General features: G+C 39.4%; 1 protein-coding gene across 1 annotated transcript; it reads left to right on the plus strand.

Moving 5' to 3' along the window:
- The first annotated feature begins 1349 nt into the window (after positions 1 to 1349).
- LOC137724648 (uncharacterized) lies at positions 1350 to 18720 on the plus strand. Its single transcript, XM_068463392.1, has 11 exons — positions 1350 to 2321; positions 2424 to 2753; positions 2925 to 3394; positions 3792 to 3801; positions 4122 to 4481; positions 14734 to 14830; positions 14930 to 15019; positions 17487 to 17611; positions 18049 to 18198; positions 18240 to 18426; positions 18497 to 18720. Exons 1-11 carry the CDS (start codon positions 1350 to 1352, stop codon positions 18718 to 18720), a joined length of 3015 nt encoding a protein of 1004 aa, XP_068319493.1.
- Positions 18721 to 20092: the final 1372 nt, after the last annotated feature.

Here is a 20092-nt window from a genome sequence, read left to right on the forward strand (position 1 = left end):
ACTTTTCGTGTGTTGCACAACCAAGGGAACCTTCCTGTCGAGAGGTGGGTTGAGACGACATCATGGTTTCTGGGTAAGGAGTCTGCAGCTTGGTGGGAGCAGAAATCTCGTCGTTTGACTCCAGCTGAGAGGACTGATTAGGATGTTTTCCAGGAGTTGTTCAGGAGAAGGTTTGTGCCTCCTGAGTATATTGATCGTAAGAAGCAGGAGTTTACTGAGTTGAGACAGGGGAAGTTGTCGGCGAATGAGTACTATCGGAGGTTCACTGATCTGTCTCGCTACCATTCAGATGTTGCGGGTAATCCGGCGGAGATGCTTCATCGTTTTCGCCTAGGTACTAAGAAGAAGTGGCGTTCGATGGCGACCACTACCCACTGTGATACCTACCAGGATTTCTATGAGATATTGTTGAGGATTGAGGATTCAGAGAACATGCCGAGTGAGAGTGAGGAGGAAGAGAAGGAGGGCAATCAGAAGAAAGATGATAAGGGTAAAGGTCAGGCGTCGCTCGGACCTCGTAGGATGCAGAACTTTAAGAGGGGTGGCACTAGTTCTAGCTCTTCTAGCGGTGGTTTTAGTGCCACTGGTCAGGGACGAGGAGGTAGGTTTGCTGGTAGTGCTAGAGGCCAGAGACAAGGTGATGATGGTCGAGGCAGGGCCTCAGTTTGCCGTAGGTGTAATAACCGACATTTTGGTGAGTGTAGGCGTGGCAACAGTGGTTGTTTTACGTGTGGGTAGATGGGACATCGGGCTGCAAATTGTCCCCAGAGTCAGCAGCAAAAACCGCAGCAGGTTTTCTTGCCGCCACCTGCGCCAATTCAGCAGATTCAGGGTCCAGGTAGTTATGGATAGGCAGGTCGAGGTGGTGCCTATCACTATTAGGGTGATGTTATTCCTTATGCCTCGGGACAGTATCAGTATCCCCAGGACCCGTATTCACATGGTGGTTATCCTCCGTATCCTGGTGGCTATATGCCGTATCCTCCAGCATCAGTAGGTGGTTCTCAGTGGTTTCAGGGAGGCAGTTCCAGTAGGGAGAGATTGCTACGAGTAGTGCGGGGTCTTCGAGGCAGTCTGGTCAGCCTAGTTAGGGGCATGGCACTCAGAGTCGTGGTGGCCAGGCGAGCAGAGGTCGAGGTGGACGACTGCAGACCCAGGGGCGTATTCATAATATTTCTCTGCATGATGCTCAGAACAATCCGGATTTGATTATGGGTACGTTAAATATCCTTGGTTATTTTGCTAGAGTATTAATTGATTGTGGTGCTACACATTCTGTGATTTCTCATACATTTGCTCAAGTGACGCAACCTCGCCCCACATCTCTAGGGTATGATTTAGAGTTCGCTATGCCTAGAGGGGAGAGATGTATAGTAGATTGTGTGTACCTAGGATGTCCAGTGATAGTAGAGAATGTGGTTATGCCAGCTGATCTTATCCTGTTAGATATTGTTGACTTTGATGTGATTCTGGGCACAGATTGGTTGCATTTCAATCGTGCCAATATTGATTGTTACGGGAAAATAGTTATGTTTCATCGTCCTGGACTACCTGTGGTTACTTTTGTGGGCGAGCAGAGTGGGGTGAGACATGACGTTATTTTAGCTTTGCGAGCGAAAAGGTTGTTGTCTAAAGGTTGCCAGGGGTACCTAGCTCATGTGGTGTTGGATGAAGCCGCTCCTAGTAGAGTTGAGGATGTGAGAGTAGTCAGGCACTTTCCCGATGTTTTCCCCGAGGATTTACCTGGTTTACCACCAGACCGAGACATGGAGTTTACTATCGAGTTGCTTCCAGGTACTAATCCTATTTCCTTGACTCCTTATCGTATGGCTCCCGCTGAGTTAAGGGAATTGAAAGTTCAATTGCAGGAATTAGTGGATAAGGGTTTCATTCAGCCTAGTACTTCACCTTGGGGTGCTCTAGTATTGTTTGTGAGGAAGAAAGACGGAACCTTGAGGCTATGTATTGATTACAGGCAATTGAATCGGGTGACGATTAAAAACCGTTATCCGTTGCCACGTATTGATGACTTGTTTGACCAACTTCGAGGTGCTTGTGTATTCTCCAAGATTGACTTGAGGTCTGGGTATTATCAGCTGAAGATTAGTATGGATGACGTTCCTAAGACAGCATTCAGGACTCGTTATGGTCATTACGAGTTCCTGGTTATGCCATTTGGGTTGACGAATGCACCAGCTGCATTTATGGATTTGATGAATCGGGTGTTCCAGCCCTATTTGGATAGGTTTGTTATTGTTTTCATCGACGACATTCTGATGTATTCTAAATCGAAGGCGGAGCATGTTCGACATCTTACTCTGGTGTTGAAAAGATTGAGGGAACACCAATTGTATGCTAAGTTTAGCAAGTGCCAGTTTTGGTTAGACTAAGTTGCGTTTTTGGGGCACATTATTTCGGCTCAGGGTGTTTTGGTGGACCCTCAGAAGGTTGCAGCAGTGGAGAATTGGGAGCAACCGCGAACCGTCATAGAGGTGAGGAGTTTCCTTGGTTTGGCAGGGTATTATCGGCGGTTTGTTAAGGATTTTTCTGTGATTACTTTACCATTGACGAGATTAACGAGGAAAGACGTTAAATTCGAGTGGGATGATAAGTGTGAGCAGAGTTTCCAGCAGTTGAAGTATTGTCTCACTCATGCACCTGTTTTGGCACTTCCGGACGATAATGGTGATTTCGAGGTTTATAGTGATGCTTTTTTAAATGGTCTGGGATGTGTGTTGATGCAGCATGGTAGGGTAATTGCTTATGCTTCACGACAGTTGAAACCTCATGAGTTGAATTACCCTACGCATGATTTGGAGTTGGCAGCTATCATTTTTGCGTTGAAGATATGAAGACATTATCTTTACAGAGAAAAATGTAGGATCTTTACAGATCACAAGAGTCTTCAATATCTTTTTACGCAGAAAGATCTTAATCTTTGTCAACAGAGGTGGTTGGAGTTGCTCAGTGATTATGATTGCACGATTGATTATCATCCTGGTCGTGCAAATGTAGTTGCTGATGCACTTAGCAGAAAGTCTCAGGGCCGCATTAATGCGTTGTATGCGAGTCATATTCCTCTTCTGGCAGATTTACGTTCTACGGGAGTGAGGTTGGAAGCAGAAGATCGAGATGTGGCTTTACTTGCTAATTTTCAAGTTAGGCCAATTTTGGTTGATCGTGTGCTTGAAGCTCAAGTAGCTGATCGGGAGACTCAAGAACTAATTCAAGCTCGAGAGCAAGGAAGGAGGAGAGACCTCAGAGTTCGTGAATCGGATGGCATGTTAATGCAAGAGGGTATAATGTTTGTGCCTAATAATTTGGATTTGAAGAAGGAGATTCTAGATGAAGCACATATCTCGGCTTACGCCATGCATCCAGGAGCTACTAAAATGTATCATACCATTCGACCATTTTATTTTTGGCCGCGTATGAAGAGGGAGATAACTGAGTATGTGAGTAGGTGTGTTGTTTGTCAGCAAGTTAAGGCGGAAATGAAGAAGCCGTTTGGGTTATTGCAGCCGCTTCCCGTTCCAGAGTGGAAATGGGAAAATATCACTATGGATTTCATGTACAAGCTTCCGCGTACACATAATGGCTTTGATGGCATTTGGGTGATCGTTGATCGGCTTACTAAGTCAGCACATTTTATTTTTGTGAGGGAGAAGTATTCTTTAGGCCGATTAGCGGAATTGTTTATCTCGAAGATTGTGAAATACCATGGTGTTCCTGTGAGTATTGTCTCGGATCGTGATCCACGATTTACATCCAAGTTTTGGGTGGCTTTTCAGGAAGCTTTGGGTACGAGACTACTTTATAGTATCGCGTATCATCCTCAGACGGACGGACAGTCAGAGAGAACTATTCAGACTTTGGAGGATATGTTGCGAGTTTCGGTGCTACAGTTTGGTGATGCTTGGCACCAGCGGTTGGATTTAATGGAATTTGCCTACAATAATAGTTTTCATTCGAGTATCGGCATGGCGCCATTTGAGGCATTGTATGGTAGATCTTGTCGCACGCCGTTGTGTTGGTCAGAGGTCAGAGAGAGAGTTTTAGTGGGTCCAGAGATTGTTGAGGAGACTACTCAGAATGTTCAAGTGATTAAGTCTAACCTGAAGGCAGCCCAGGACATGCAGAAGAGTTTAGCAGATCGGCATGCTACGGATAGAGTGTATGAGGTTGGAGATTGGGTATTTCTGAAGCTTTCCCCGTGGAGAGGAGTTGTGCGGTTCGGAAAGAAGGGTAAGTTGAGTCCCAGGTACATTGGACCATACATGGTCACCGAGCGAGTTGGTGAGGTAGCTTACAGGTTGGAGTTGCCTCCGGAGTTGGCTAGAGTGCATAACGTGTTCCACGTGTCTATGATTCGACATTATGTTGCTGATCCGTCTCATGTGATACCTCATCAACCCTTGGAAATTAATCCAGATTTGACTTATGATGAGGAGCCAGTGACGATATTAGATTGGAAAGAAAAGGTTCTGAGGAACAAGACGATGAACTTAGTAAAAGTTTTGTGGAGGAATCATTCAGTCGAGGAAGCTACGTGGGAGACAGAAGATCGGATGAAGGATTTGTATCCTCGGTTGTTCTTTGATCACTAGGGGTTGTAATTTGGTTGTTTTGAATTTCGGGACGAAATTCTTGTAAGGTGGGTAGGTTGTGACAGCCCGTCCCGAGAAATTTAAAAACGTACGCGTGAAATGACGATTTTGCCCCTAGTTCGATTTCTTTACGTTTATTGGTTGTTTTTGTGTTGTTGGCATGCTTTGAGCCACACACACTTTCCCACACACCCCTAACCTTTCCTCATGTTTCCTGCATCTGTCCCGAGCCCCATTTCCCTTCCCATTCTCTATCCTTTGTACGGACCACACCCAAAACCCATCAAACCTCCACATATCGAGGAAACCAAGACCATATTCGAGCTCGTGAGGCTTGTAGGAGTCCAACCATACCATTTTCAGGTAAGAACACCTTCGTTTTCACGTCGAATCCACGATGTCCGATTTCGAGTACTGTTCATGCACACGTGATTTCTCACGTTTTAGGAAATTTCAAGCTTGTAGGTAGCTTGGTGAGGTCCCTAGGAGGCTCGGGGTGGTTCGTTTGAAGGTTTTGGACGTCGGGATCGCGAGTTTCGAGGTTGGGCGGATTTTGGGTGAATTTGCAGGTGAGATTTTGTGGTTTTTAGCACTTGAAAGTGGTATGAATGTGTTCCTCTAGTTCTAAGCTTCATTTTGGTACCAATTTTGTGAAATTTGGGTGAAAAACGAAGGAGATATCGAAGTTTGAAAATTTCCCGATTTTCCAGCGCCGGAGGCTCGCTGGAGAAGGAGACGGAATATTCCGTCAAGTCTGACGGAATATTCCTAACGCCGTCAACGAAATCTGTCAAAACTGACAGAATATTCCTAACGGCGTCAGTCAGCATGCCAGGCACGTGCCTGCGCGTGGCCGTGCCTTGGCCGGCGCGTGGGGGCGCGTGCGACGGTGAAAAATTATTTTAAAAATATGGGGATGTTCCTGAGGTTGAGTAGGTCACGTTGGTATATTCATATACCCCATTTGAGCATTGTATGAGAAGTTATTTCTAAAGGTTGGTTATATGCTTTAAAATTGACGTTTTTGTAGTTGTTTCGCATATAGGTGATACCTATCCCGAGGACGAGCGTGGTCACTTGAGGCAGGGGGGATACGACCCTTCCACATACCAGTGAGTGGGCTTTTGGTTTTCCATATATACCTATATACTTATATTTTCCCAGAAAATGATTTAAATTGTTATTCGCTATATGCCATATATTATATTGCCGTTGGTTATGCATGGTTATTGCATTTATATATGCGCATGTATTGGTGCTGAGGACGCACAGGTAAGTGCCAGGTAGGTGTTATGCATGTTTACTGTCAGTAGTGATTCGAGATGCTTAGAGAGCTCATAACCTGCACCCCCGGTGTTAGTGCTCCCGCCCAGAGTAGGGCACAGTCCTTCACGTGATGTTCACCTCCCGTACCACACGCTCAGCTTGGATCCAAGTTAGGTGCACAGTCCTGTCGTACAGACCACTATAGGTGGTTCCGACTCGTAGGTGACCCTCGATTATTCGCCCAGCCTTCACGTGATCGTAGCACTAGAGCGTATATATGTATTACACCCAGGCCTGTCGTACAGACCACTTTAGGTGGTTCCAACTCGTGTGCAGGTTCAGATAGTGAGATTGAGATTTGAGCTCTAGATGCAGCCGTACAGGTCACGTTAGGTGACTCCGGCTGCCAGATTATATGTTATTGATATGAATTATACCTGAGCACTTGCATTTCATTATGAGGTTTTGGCATGGCATATTCTTGAGCATGATTGGTATATATTATACGTATATCTACTTTCTGGGAAGTATACAGGTTTTACGGCGAGGGGTTAGAACGTATTTGTTAAATGGTTTTCGAAAAGCTTTATTTTTGCCCACTCACGCTTTTGTTTTGCGCCCCTCCAGGTTCTAGTTGAGTAGCAGGTTCGGTGGTTTCCCAGAGGGCTTCCCGGCATTTCTGACAGACCCTCACCAGCGTAGGGCCACCTTCGGGTGTATTGTTGTCGTATCTTTTCCATTTGGACCGCTTTAGGCTTGCTCTGAACTAGGTGTCGCACTTATTATTATTACTTATTGTAAAATCAGTTTTTATTTATTCGTATTACTATTTTTCATTATTATTTTATTAGCTTCCGCACTGTGCACATGGCTACGTCATTTCCACGTGACGGCCATCACGTCCTGGTCTCGACCGGGGTGTGTCATAAACATACGCAATCCGCTTTCAAACTTGTCAAATAAATCTCATAAAACTCATTATTTAGGAGAAAGGAAGATAATCTTGCCAAACAGATCTCATAAAACTCAGTATTTCTAATTCGTTTTCAGACTTGCCAAATGTAATCTCATAAAACTCAGTATTTAGGATAAAGGAATATAATCTTGAAACAAAACTTAACCATCAAATTCAGTTCTTAAAACTGAAAGAAAAGATTATGGTTTCTTAGTTTCTTACCCAAATCCATCAATTTGAATCAAATTTCTGGAGCTCAGCTTGAAATCTGTTTGAAATGACCTCCATGAACACGAATCTTATACATGCAAAACACTTTAGATGAAGTTGTGAGAATGGGTGGTGATGAAATTGAAGAAACCGCCAAATTCCAAACAAATTTTAGACATACAATATTATTTTAACACTCATAAAAGTGTTTCAGAATCCACAAATTTAAACGGAAAAACGGTATAAAATCATGAAAAATTTAATAAAACGCAATTATATGAATCACTCTTCTTGACAATAGGACATTTAATATAGAAAGCTCAAACTATAACAATTGATGAACCAAATATTTTCAATTGAATTTATCCTTTCAATTGGTAGGTATTTTTGTTTATCCTCGTATCTTTCAATTGCCACCCAAAACTAACATCTGAGAGAGCCTTGCACTTCTTATCTTTAAAAGCATGAATGGTGAACTAAATAAAAAAATAAAGAATCTGCAATGAACTAAATAAAAAGACTTTTTACAAACATTATTCGCATAAAAATTACTTTAGTCTAAAGTAGGAGGGGAAATCGCACTATTCATATGAACAGTGTTTTGGACCACATTTCAGTTTATTTACAAGATTGCCACTTAGATGCTTTTAGCTTTTTACGAAGATGCCATCATCAGTTCGAATGACGGGAATGCTCGTCTGGGGTTAACATCACGCGGTTGGGGGTAAAAGTTAGGTGGGCATTGTTGTCAGTTAGGGTTGCATTCGGTGGGATCGATGGCTCGGTGTGGGATTTGGTGGGAAGGCATGATGCTTACAGAGAGGAGGAGAGAGAGGGAAGGAGGGAGAGGGATAGAGAGAGGGGTTTGGTGAGGGGAATGCATGAGACTTGCAGAGAGGAGGGAGGGAGAGAGGAGGAGAGAGAGGGAAGGAGGGATGGAGATGGAGAGATAGGGGTTTGGTGAGGGGAAGACATGCGACTTGCAGAGAGGAGGGATGGAGAGAGGAGGAGAGAGAGGGAATGATGGAGGGGGAGGGAGAGAGAGAAGGGTTTGGTGAGGGGAAGGCATGCGACTTGCAGAGGGAGGGAGGAAGGGAGGGAGCGAAGCTTAAAAGCAACTGCAGAAAGTTCAATGGACAAGGTCGCAGCAATGGAGATACCTCGCTCTGAACCATTTCCCCTCTCCTCAGGCGAATGCTGAACAAAGTTTTGAAGGAACAAAAAGAAGAAGAGCTACACATAATAGAATCCGATTCGCAAGGAAAACAGGAAAGCCAGCTTTTCAACGAAAAAGCTAAAATCAATCCCTTCAACCTCCTCATCGGCGGCGGCACCCACAAACACCAGGTTCACTTTTAATTTAATTTTAATTTTTTGCTTTTTCAATGGATTAAAGAATATGAAACGAATTATAATTTAAAATGGTGAAATTTTGTTGATTTTTGCGTTCAGTGTTCTGAGTGATCATCGAGCTGTGATGGGTTAGTGTTGGATTTGATTCAATTGAGGTAAAAGCTCTGCATGATTGTGATACGGAGAAAATGCTAGATTCTTACCTTCGATCCAAATATCTGATTTTTGTTAAAATTTCTATTTTCATTATAGGAAAATGTGGTGGAGACAATAATTCCCAAATCCTTGAGTTTTATGAATGCATTCCAATTGATAGCCATGTCAAATGATCTCGATTTGCCAGGTTCGAGGAACAGGCAAGTTTACAAGAAATAGATTTACTAAAATAACTAATCCTACTTGTTTAGCTTATAACGAATAATGTTGAACTGTTAACTTAATTTAGGATGAGAAATAGAAGACAACAAGAATTGGACCCAAGCATACCATTACTGAAACCATGAAGAAAATAGAAGCGGACCCAAGAATTGGACTCAAGCCATTTTCTTAATTTATGCGCATATATATTATACGTAACCAGCACATGTTTCCAAAGGATGTTAGTTAGTGTTCATGCTCCGCTGATATTTTATTCTGTTCATTTTGATTTTGTTTTTCAGTTGTGGTTATAGGATTGTTTTGTCTCTTTTTTTTTTTTTTTTTTTTGTTTTCCCTATGTACAGCTTTTCTAAAATTGAACTGTTGTTCTCAATTTGGTTATTTGAACCAAGGCCAGTTAGGATGTGCCTTTGGAAGGTCTCACTGCTTTTAAAGTTGAATGGTGCTAACTGAATATAATGCGTTCATTCTTCAGTGCGTGTGAGTGTATGTGTATGCAGTCTATGTGAGTGCATGCAGTGTGGTTAGGTTCATTCCTGCATGGGTTTTCGTCTTTTTTTTGTTAAATGGTTATGTTCATTCCCGTATGGGAGAGGTGTGTTTTTGCCATCAAATTGGTAGAGACTGATCTTAATCAAATATCATGCCATAAGTGTTATTTTGTTTGCATCTATGGAACTGTATATTTACTTCGTTGTTGTTGACGGCTTCGCATGTTCTTTCCAGATAATGCTGCCTTTTTGGATTTCGTATGAGTGTCCCGAGTCAGTTCTGGACCATCAAAAGAGGGATGATCGATGTCATTCGGACTGCGGGCATCCACTTCAAAATCCTGGTAAACACATATTTTTCTTGATTTTAGGCCATGCAAAATTCATGGTGAAAAAACTGAGCTCATGTCATTGGTTTGTGCCTCTATCCTATTTCTTATTTATTTATTTTATCAATTCTTTTCCTTCTTGGTTCTATATGTTGCTGCTGGTGCCGATATTTCATTGTCCTATCTGTGCATGATATCAGTGCTGCCACTTTTCATATTCTTATCAATGACTCTTTTCCTTCTGTTTCTTTTTTTTTTTTTTTTTGAGAAGACTTCCGTTTCTTTTGCTTAACATGGTTTCGGCTTTTTGAGATTGTGTGTTTGATTAACATTTGATCGTATGGTGTTAGAATTTAAATTTGATGTGAATAAATTCTGCTGGCGGGGATTTTGGTCTCTGGATTTTTCATGGTGTAATTTTTATGGCATGATCCATTGGTGTCGTGTGTATTTTTATCAACAATAATAAGCTTTTTCTCAGTATTGCAAACAAGTTTTCTTATAATTAAGAGACGAGTGCATGGTGCATGTGTCTTAATTTATTCAGGTTAAATGTCTTATTTATGTAGTTAAGGCGGGTGCATTTAAGTCCCGCAGCAACGCGTGGGCATATTTTCTCGTACTAACTATTACTATTCCCAGGCCAAAGCTGTAAGATCATTTACATTTTTCAGAATGAATGATAAGATCTTTAGGGCTAAAAATTGGAGTAACTTCGTTCCTTTTGTTAAAAAGATGAGCACAAATTGGTGAAGCAGCCAAAAAACCCAACTTAAATAGTAAATTTATTGATCTAGAGTAGCAGCCTCACTGCCCTATAATTTGATTAGATTTAGGTGGTTCCACTCATAACTGATGTCATTAAGACATGGGTCGAATCTGTTTCAGTCATTTCCGTCGATGGAAAAGAGGGCCCTGCAAATGTTTATGTAGATCATTGGGAGCTTAATTTATTAGTATTTATGTAGAAATAGAAATAATTATAAATGAAACCTTCTTATCAGGCATGACCTTTCTTTTGTTTGGTTGTGTTTTGCAACTCATCAAGAACAGTAAACAAGTGAAAGGTATAAGCTCTCCATAATAGGGTAGTCATTTATTCATTTTAAAAATCATCCGTATGATAGTTGGTAGATTTTTTCTATTTGAGATTTCTTATTGTTGTGGTAGAGTTGCGTCGAGATTTCTTTTGCTATATTGATATTTTGCTATACATTCTTTACATACAATTTAATATGTCCATTCATGCTCTTGAAAATTGATAAAATAGATATTTTGGTTCTGCATCTTTGTAACAGAATGGACAGCCTCCCGTGAGTTAAACCACCAAGAAAACATAAGGGTCTCTGTATGTAAAGTGTGCAGAAGTTAAGGCAGGTGAATTTCAAAAACTCATGTTTGACAAGCTGTTATAATTATTATTTTTTTACTATAATTTTGGTTTTAATGATAAAATTTGGATTTGCCCATTTGGGGATTTTCCAGTTCAGAACCTTGGAAACAAGTAGCAATGATGAGGCACTGTTGGAGAGATTGTGAACCTTTATTAAATCACAGTCCAGTGAAGGGATTAGCCCGTTCGACTTTGCGTTTTAGATGAATCCGTTTTGGACTGGGAGAAAATTTAAACCCAAAAAGTTGGGTTTCCTGGTGAGTTGTCCGGCAGATTTCAGGTGGCTAATTTCGTGATTACAGTTGTGTCATGACATTGTGGTATGCTGTCGAATCTAATTAGCGATTTTTTTGCATGGTTTTTGTGTGGATGCAGGTCGGCAACAAACAGGTTGATCACATCTTGAGTTTTCCGACTGATTTATTCAATCCTATCGGTTCTGATTCTGTCCCTCCATAACATTTGCAGCACCATCTGCCTTGCTTTCAACACAGCTTGGCTTTCAGTTCCTCAGGTAAAGTTTCCACCTTTTATTCTTCAAGAAAATAACAAAGATTCCAAATTTATTGAACTATTTAGTGATTTTCTGTCGAGTTTTTTCTTAAAATTTTTAATTTAAATTTTTTTAATTTGAATAGGGGGAATGGTGGAATGGTGGATGTGAAAGTTTCTTTTACAGCAATTCAAAGAGAAGAGCTTGACAAACAATGGACTCTTCCCCTATTCCTCCACATTCACTTTTACCAATTTCCAAGAACACATTAAATTCCCTCAAAATATAAGCCGAGGTACGGAAAAGCTTCGAATTCCTTGGTTTCCTCCAATTAGTATGCAGAACTCTCAAAAAAAGAAAGAAGTGAGGGTTGAATGTCTATCCTCATAAATACAGAGACAGATATGTAAAAAATTAGAATGGTGAAGTGAGGGTTTAATGACTTATTATTCATTTGGTTCTATTTAAATAAAGTTCGATGATTGGGTTCAATGACTTATTACTCATTTGCCATTCATAATTCTCTGTTTTTCACTCAAACATTGAGAAAATTGAACCTATAAAATATTTCATATGATTTTAAATCCCGCAGCATCGTGCGGGTACAAATTTCTAGTTAAATCTGTATTGAGAAACTCACCATCCCATTTCTCACAAATGATGTATGATGATAAAACCAATTGGTGGGTGCACTGAAATATATTGACAGCCCCATTAAAGGCACGAACATCATACAGTGAATTGCACATAAAGGACAACATTATCAAGTATACCTTAGGGCGGAATTGGATACGATCATTATCAAGTCTTCATCTCTGACACTAAGAGCACTCGGCATCTCAGAATTCCTCATCTACCATCATATAGCAGCTGCTGCCGCTGAAGCAGTACCCATGTCTGCTCATACGCATCCAAAAACATATCACACATTCGTTATACATTTCTCTATTAATTAATCAGCTAACTGAATTTAAAATTAGCTTCCAAACCAAAAAAGTTCTAAACTTTTAATTTTGCAATCACGTTCAGTTCTTCATCTCTTACTCTAAATCCCAATTACAAAAATATCTAAACTTCATTTCAATTTAATATTGTTTTCCCCAAAAACAGCACAATCCCACAAAAATAAAGTAAAAAAAAAAAAAAAAACAACAACAACAACAATATACCATGAATTAAATTAAAATTCTCACCTCCACCTCCATTCTCAACCTGACGCAAAAAACAAAAAAAAAAAAAAAAAAAAAAACAAAAAAATATCAAATTCAAGTAAAAAAAAAAAAAAAAAAAAAAAGAACTTGAATATAGCAACCCTACTCCCCCTCTTTCTCCCTCTCTGCCTCTCCCTCTACAATTCACGCGTGCACCCCCTCCCTCTGTAACCCTCCCCGTGAAACCCCTAAATCCCACGCGTAGGCCCTATAGCTTCTGGCTGTGACCTCATGAATAGTCCCCATCACCTCGATTCCATCAAACCATGGCCTCAGTCAAATCGAAACCAACCAGAGCCCACTCCCCATAACCCTACCACCCTCCGCCGTATCCCACCCCTGTGATCTTCACCTTCTTCAATCTGTCCCAGACTCCCAGCGATTGGATCTCTGAAATATTCTATTGTACTTGATAAAGAAACCCACTTTAGTTGGATCAGTGATCCAGCAACTATTAAATTTTCATAGTTTCCGGTGGCAACATGCATCCATAGTTGGGATTGTCACTTGAAAGCACCTGAGAAATGAGACTTCAATTTATACGATGAAACATATTAAACAGATAGTGAGCATAGTATATAAGGTGAAACGAAAAAAAAAAGCCTTCTCACTGACAATGCTTCCATTTACAACATCACTTTTGGCAATTAATTTCAGAGGGTGACTTAGAGCTCTTTGAACGATATCTGCTTCGGCCTGCAAATTGCAATATAATTTTAGCCAATATTCAATTCAGCATGTCATCACCAAATATTTTTTTGAGTCAAAACTGATAACTAGGGTAGTTCAATAAGCAACAGATTGTCTACTTCTGCTTGTAGTGTGCTTTAACTACATCTTACATGAAATCACTATGATTGACAACAATGAGAACTCGAGCTATGAGAAACCCTGTTCTTAAAGCCTCATACCTTAACTCTTCAATAAACATTTCATTCAGTACTGACAGCATACGTGTAGGGAACAGTCCCACCTTCCAGCGGTGTTTTGATTGCAGGATGATGTTTGAATTTCTATAAGGAATAAAAATAAAACCAATAAATGTTAGCCTAGGAGTAGGACCGAATACTTTTTTCAGGTCAGATGGAAGTAAAATATGGAAATCACAACCCAAAACACAGGTTAACAATTGCTATCATTTCAGATTTTCACATACAACATATAGCAGATAAGAGTAAAGAAAATTAGAGGGAAATTCGAACAGAATAAGGATAACTACCAATGCATAGACTTACCATTATCACCAATAATATTCCACAAAAGATATATATATATATATATATATATATATATATATATATATATATATTTGGTGACAATCATACATTTGATTCCCACAATATTTCATGTCTTGCATAAAAATTAGAAATTTAAAAAAAAAAAAAAACCCACAAAGAAGAAAAGGGTACCTCATACTTTCCCTACAGCTGCTTTTCAAAAGGCAAAATGCTTTAAATCCTAAGTACCAAGCAAATATAGAAGCAATTCAACAATTATCAAAGAAAATCAACCATGCAAGGAACAAAACTTAGAAACTAAACAATTATCAAAACTTGTGAAGAATGCTAAATCCAACTAATTCGAAACATAAAGTAACCCGAAAGAGATAAAACTTATAAATTCTATATAAATTATAATCCTTTAGAGAAAATCTCCATTATCCATTATCCAATTAACCTAATTGTGTTAAAAACCTAGCAAATCTCCATTAATTAAGCATATTTTGCCGTAAATTATCCATCTTGTTGTACCATATATTGGGCCTCAGTATTTGGACTTCATTACTTAGCCCATGATTCATGTAAGAGGGGAGGAAACCCTTATTCTATAAAAGGGCTCCCTCACACTCACTTAAGGGAGGGAGACAACAAAGGGAAGCACAAAGGGCAGCACACAGAGAGCTCCCTTGCTTGTCCATTGTAATCCACACATTTACATAGTGAAACGGAATCAACACCAGTGTGGACGTAGCCTCAACTTGAGGTGAACCACGATACATCTTGTGTTATTTGTTTCCCTGTCTTTATTCATTTACATACTTATCCAGACTAATGACCAGAGCAACCTAGCGAAGGTCACAAACTTGACACTTTCTGTTGTATCAAAGTTCTCGCCGATTTTGTGCATCAACACATCTTTTCACAGTAAAGCAATAAAAAGATCATGAGCAAGTAAATCTGGACCACTACGATCAAAATTCCAGCAATCAATAACCATGATTATAAATTTTGACAAACTTACAGATAGTCAAACTGGAATGCACAGGGAGAAGCGGAAGAAGAAAAAAGAAGATGGAGAGGGGGTGGTTGATAGCCTACCTGATGCTGGTCAAGGTCAGTGTTGACAGAAATCAACGAAGCCCTGCGCGATTTTGTCATTGTGAGTTGTGAGAGAGAATATGATGGTCACATGACTCAATGTGACATCCAGAAAACTTAGTACTACAACACTAAACTTAAAAGGAAAAGTACAGAAGAATCGAAACCATTATAATTCCTTACATGATACTGAATGCCGGTCAATGGAATTAAGTGAAATCAGATGGGTTTTGATCATGGACATGTCTAGTTTTAAACCATATAATATTGACTGAAAAGGAATCCATGAGGACATAGAAACCAAGAGCCAAAATAGGCTACTTGAAACTTAGTTTTTCTGTGAAGAATTAATAAATTCTCTGCAATTTAGAACCTATACTCTTATAATCCAAATTACATTTTCAGAATGCTTCCACACAATTCAGAATTCATGTTTATAACTTCAATTTCAATTATATTCAACAATTAACAAGACTTGACCTTTTAATCCAAACCCTGAACAAGATATTTGATCACAACACCGAAAGTATAAAATTGAAAATAATAAGAAAGATTGATACAAAGCAGCTATGGAGGGAATAAAGAGAGATGGGAATTGTTACCTATGCTGCGGTAACGATTAATTATTATACATGGATATGAAATTAGCAATTAGCAATTATTATACATGGGAATAAAAAATAAAAAAAACAGCACTGCTGTTTCTTCACAACCAATACAAACAGGGAGAACCAAAGGCATAAAAAACCTGTATACATCATGTCCTTTCGTTTTTGTATATGATGTACAGTTTTAAATCCAGATTAAATTTTCTAATTATTTTCAATTGTATTCATGTTATGTTTTCTATTTAGTTGATTGTGAATATTGTTATCAAATTGAATTACATATTCCAATCCAGTAATGAGTCGTGGCTTGATTTTGCGCTGTGGTTTCAAGGTTTGGCATTTTTGAGGTAACCAGTTTAAACTTTTAAAATGCTAGCCTTAAATTTTTAATATTTTTATTACTGTAATTTGGCTTTTAATACATATTATAATTTTGTTTTGATTTTTTTTCCTTTTTAAATTTATTTTTTTATTTTATTTTTGGCTATCTTATCAAATATTTGTAATGTGTTGGTTTTTTGTTGCTATTATATGTGTGATGTATGTTTATTTCAAATTTGTGCTATATGTTTCTTGACACTTTATTTTTCTATCTGTTTCTCTTGCAATACGGTTTGCAGTAATCCATTTTAAAATTATTGTAAGAATTTGCTTCCTTTGTGTCAAAAAGATCTATAAATGTTTAAACAGATAATGACGTAGAGTAGAAAAAATATTATGTTCATACTCAGTCTAAAGTCTTAGCTAAAGATAACAATCAGTTTAAAAGAGTGTGTAGAATAAGTTGTTTAGAAAATTGTGTCACCAACGTCTTATGCAATAGTGATGTGTTTGTTAGTCAAAATTCATCCACTGAATGCCAATGCAGTACTAGCATGTCTTCTGCCAATCAAAATGTTGTTCAAAATGATGATGATAGGAATTCTGATGCTTCAAATAGTATAAACTTGGTTCAAAAAATTTCTTGCTTGGCTGATAAAAAGGGAAAAACGTTGTTAATACACTGGATCAATCAACAAATTGTTTTGAAAAAACCTTTCATGGCCATAATAGAAATTTTATAAGTAAGGATCAAGCATTTTTTCAAAGAAACAGAGAAGACACATTCAAAGTCACTAATATACTCCTGCTTTTTACAGCAATTACACTTTTTAACATGCAACAATGCAAAGTGTACGGTATTCTAATCTTTTTTCTACCTCCACATGTGTTTGTGTCGATTTACAAATGATTTTTCACTATACTTTTTTTTACTTGAATGTTCATTCTTACATACACCTGCAAAAATGTTTGTTACAGTTAATAGGCACTTTGGAGAACAAATATGAATGCTTGGAGTAGTAGATTTCACACAATATTCAGAATGGTATGTTCATATTCATATGTTATACATTTCTATGTAGAGCTTCCAATTAAATTTTGCAATTACAACTAACTCCTAAACAATGGTATTTGTACGTTATGAGAGAGTTTTCTGAGAAAGATGGGATTTTTACTTATATTATCCGTGTAATCCCAATTGAAATGTCTCTCTCTCTCTCTCTTTTTTCTTTTGTTTTTTTTTTTTTTTTTTGTGACATTTACAAGTCCTTTTCCGATTGGTTACAATGATTCTGTTCATCTCTCCAATTAGTTTTTTCGTTCTCTCTAACCTTTTGTCTAATTTTATTTTTCATTTTTTTGGGTGGCTTTCTGCAAAAGTTAGTATGAGCTTTTTGCATGACATGGATGATGAGTATAAGAAACTCATGCGGAGAATGAACCTACCAAGCTATATGCATAAATCATACCTTAAATACCTCAAAAGCACTTCAATTATTTACCATCTCCCTTATTCAAACTTACACCTCTTCATCCAATATTGTTTCTCTTAGGATTGTACCTAATAACAGAGCAAACAGACATGAAATATTTCTGGAAGTTGCAGAAGTACTTACTGATCTCAACCTTATTGTTACGAAAGCATACATATCTTCGGATAGTGGCTGGTTCATGGATGGTAAAAATCCTTTTATTACGGACTTTTTTATCGCTGTAAAAATTGTCCTTTTTTGTTCGAGCTAGAAACTGATTATGTGATTTGGTTTTCAAATTCAAACAACCCCAATTAGGCTTCCACAACATCAACAACCCTTGCGTTGATCTGTACTTCCACTGCGCCAAGGGACAAGACACCATGTCGACCGTGGAATTCCACTAAACTCTGATGAACCAAGTGCTTCCCTCGGCCTGGTCGCACAATCCTCTAAGCACCCTCAAACTCATCTGCAACTTCATAGATAGACGCGACCACAGTGGAAAACGCAACCAAGACGAAGCTTTCTTCACGGCAGCGGTTTGGCTCCACCAGAACCACCCCAAAACCCTTGCCTACAATCTCGTGCCAATTTTCGGCTCCCTTGGACATATCCTAGACCTTCCTGCATTCTCTCGCAGGTTCTACGGGGCAAAGCTCACTTGAAATTTACTGGGAGGACGAGGGATGAGGCGGATTCAAACGGAATGGTGAAGGTCAAGGAAAAGGATGCCAAGTCAAAGGCAAGCGAATTGTTGTCGAGGAGGAAGGCGATCCACATGGCCAACAAGGTGCTTCTTGCACGATTGCGTTTCAAATATTTTTTGCCCAGTGCTTCAAATCTGATATTGAAAAATTTCATCATCACAAGGACCATGACCATGACCATCATGATGATTACTGCTTGGAGATTACCCAAGCGGCTACCTCTTTGCCTACCATCGTTGATCATCATATGTTGTTCGAAAACATTGCAAGGAAGGCTTTCCCGCCAGAATCATGCCTCCGAGAAGGGGATGGTAGTGTTTGTTGTATTGACCGACTGAGGAAGGAGGTTCTTGTCGCCCTTGTGAAAAACTATGGTGCCAGAAGGCTGGGAACCTGCCAACTGGTGGGGTTATAGAGCGGAGTACAAACGAGAGCAACTGGCTGCAGCCAATGAGATTGATCCTGGCGATGCCGTGCTGCTTCCGCATGACATATTACGCTATATCAAGTATCCTGAGCTCGAGCAGGAGGCTGATGTTAAGTGGAAGAAAATGGTGGTGGTCTACTCAAAGCAGGGGAAGCTGAAGAATTCGTTGGCTGTGTGATGTCGACAACACCTTGTCGGCGGGTTTGGCTTTGGGGCTTTTGTTGCCTCAATTGAGTGACGAGCCATGGAAGGGAAAGGTGGTCACCTAAAGCAAAAACCCTCAGCTGCATTCGATGCAAGGCGAGGATCTCAATTCGAGGGCCGAATATATGCAGACTTTGATCAAAAGCCAGGACTGGACGGTTGATTTCGGGAAGGTGTTCGATGTGATTCTAGAAGAGGCAGTGAATGCGAATTTGAAGCCAGATAAGATGGTCAAGAAGGTGCTTGCCTTGACCACATACAAACACTTCTTGACAGGCAGCAACTTCATCTTCTGAGGGGAGACTAAATGTCTCCCTTTCTTCTTCTAGTTCCTGCTACTACTTTCACTTCTCCAAAGCTCGCATTCTTTCTTTGAGTTCTGATGAGACTAAGAGAGAGTATATATATAGGTGTATACATGCTGCTAATAAGTGTGTGTGTGTGCGCGCGCGCGCGTGTGTGTACATGTAATTAATACTTTTGTAGAGAAGAGCAAAGTGAGTGACAAGAATTAAAATAGTGGGACTGGAAAACGGTAGGCTTATAACGTTCAAATTCTAACGATCACTTTCGGTGGAGGCAATAGAAACGAATAAAATGTGGGGCATGGACTTGTCGCCTCAAGTGATCTGGCATTGGCACTTCCAAATGTAAAGAAAAAAGGCACAAAGACAACTAGACGAGCACCATAGCCTTAAACGGGTTGATCATGCTTTGGAATTTTTTATTGATCCGAGGTTATTTTTCAACTGAGATTTGCTTTGGCGACCATGAGCTTCCCTACATTTTAGTTTTACTCGGCCCCACCGTTGAGACCACTTATTTTTGAAAGGTGACACTTGCATAGCAATTTAACCAAGGATTTTCTTCAGGTGACACTGATCAACCAACAATTAACAATCACTCGTGTAAAAGAGTTGGCTTATGCAAAAACCCTACCAAAGAGTCCATTAAGGTGACACCGTAATCAATCAACAATTGACAATAATTCATCTAGAGCCAACTCGTGGCTTTTGTTTGTAGGCATCTACTAAGATTGCTTATGTTTTATTATACGTACTTGGCTATTAGATAGAAAAGGGTGGTGCTATTCACACCTATTTTTACCTCCACCCACTCTTCTCAATTTTCAGTCATCGGATCGTCGAATGAATTAAAAAAGGCCAAAAGACAAAAATTACCAAAAAAATGTATGAAAAGTTAAAATGAGAGTGTGAATAGCACCAACTATAGAAAAAGAAACTTACATTTTTTTCCTTTTTATTAAAAGTGGAGATTTACACCGCAACGTACTAACACAAAATTGACATGCAATTTTGACTCAAATATCTATAAAATTGTTTCTT

This window comes from Pyrus communis, chromosome 2, assembly GCF_963583255.1.
Source record: "Pyrus communis chromosome 2, drPyrComm1.1, whole genome shotgun sequence".
In the NCBI taxonomy this organism is placed as follows: domain Eukaryota; kingdom Viridiplantae; phylum Streptophyta; class Magnoliopsida; order Rosales; family Rosaceae; genus Pyrus; species Pyrus communis.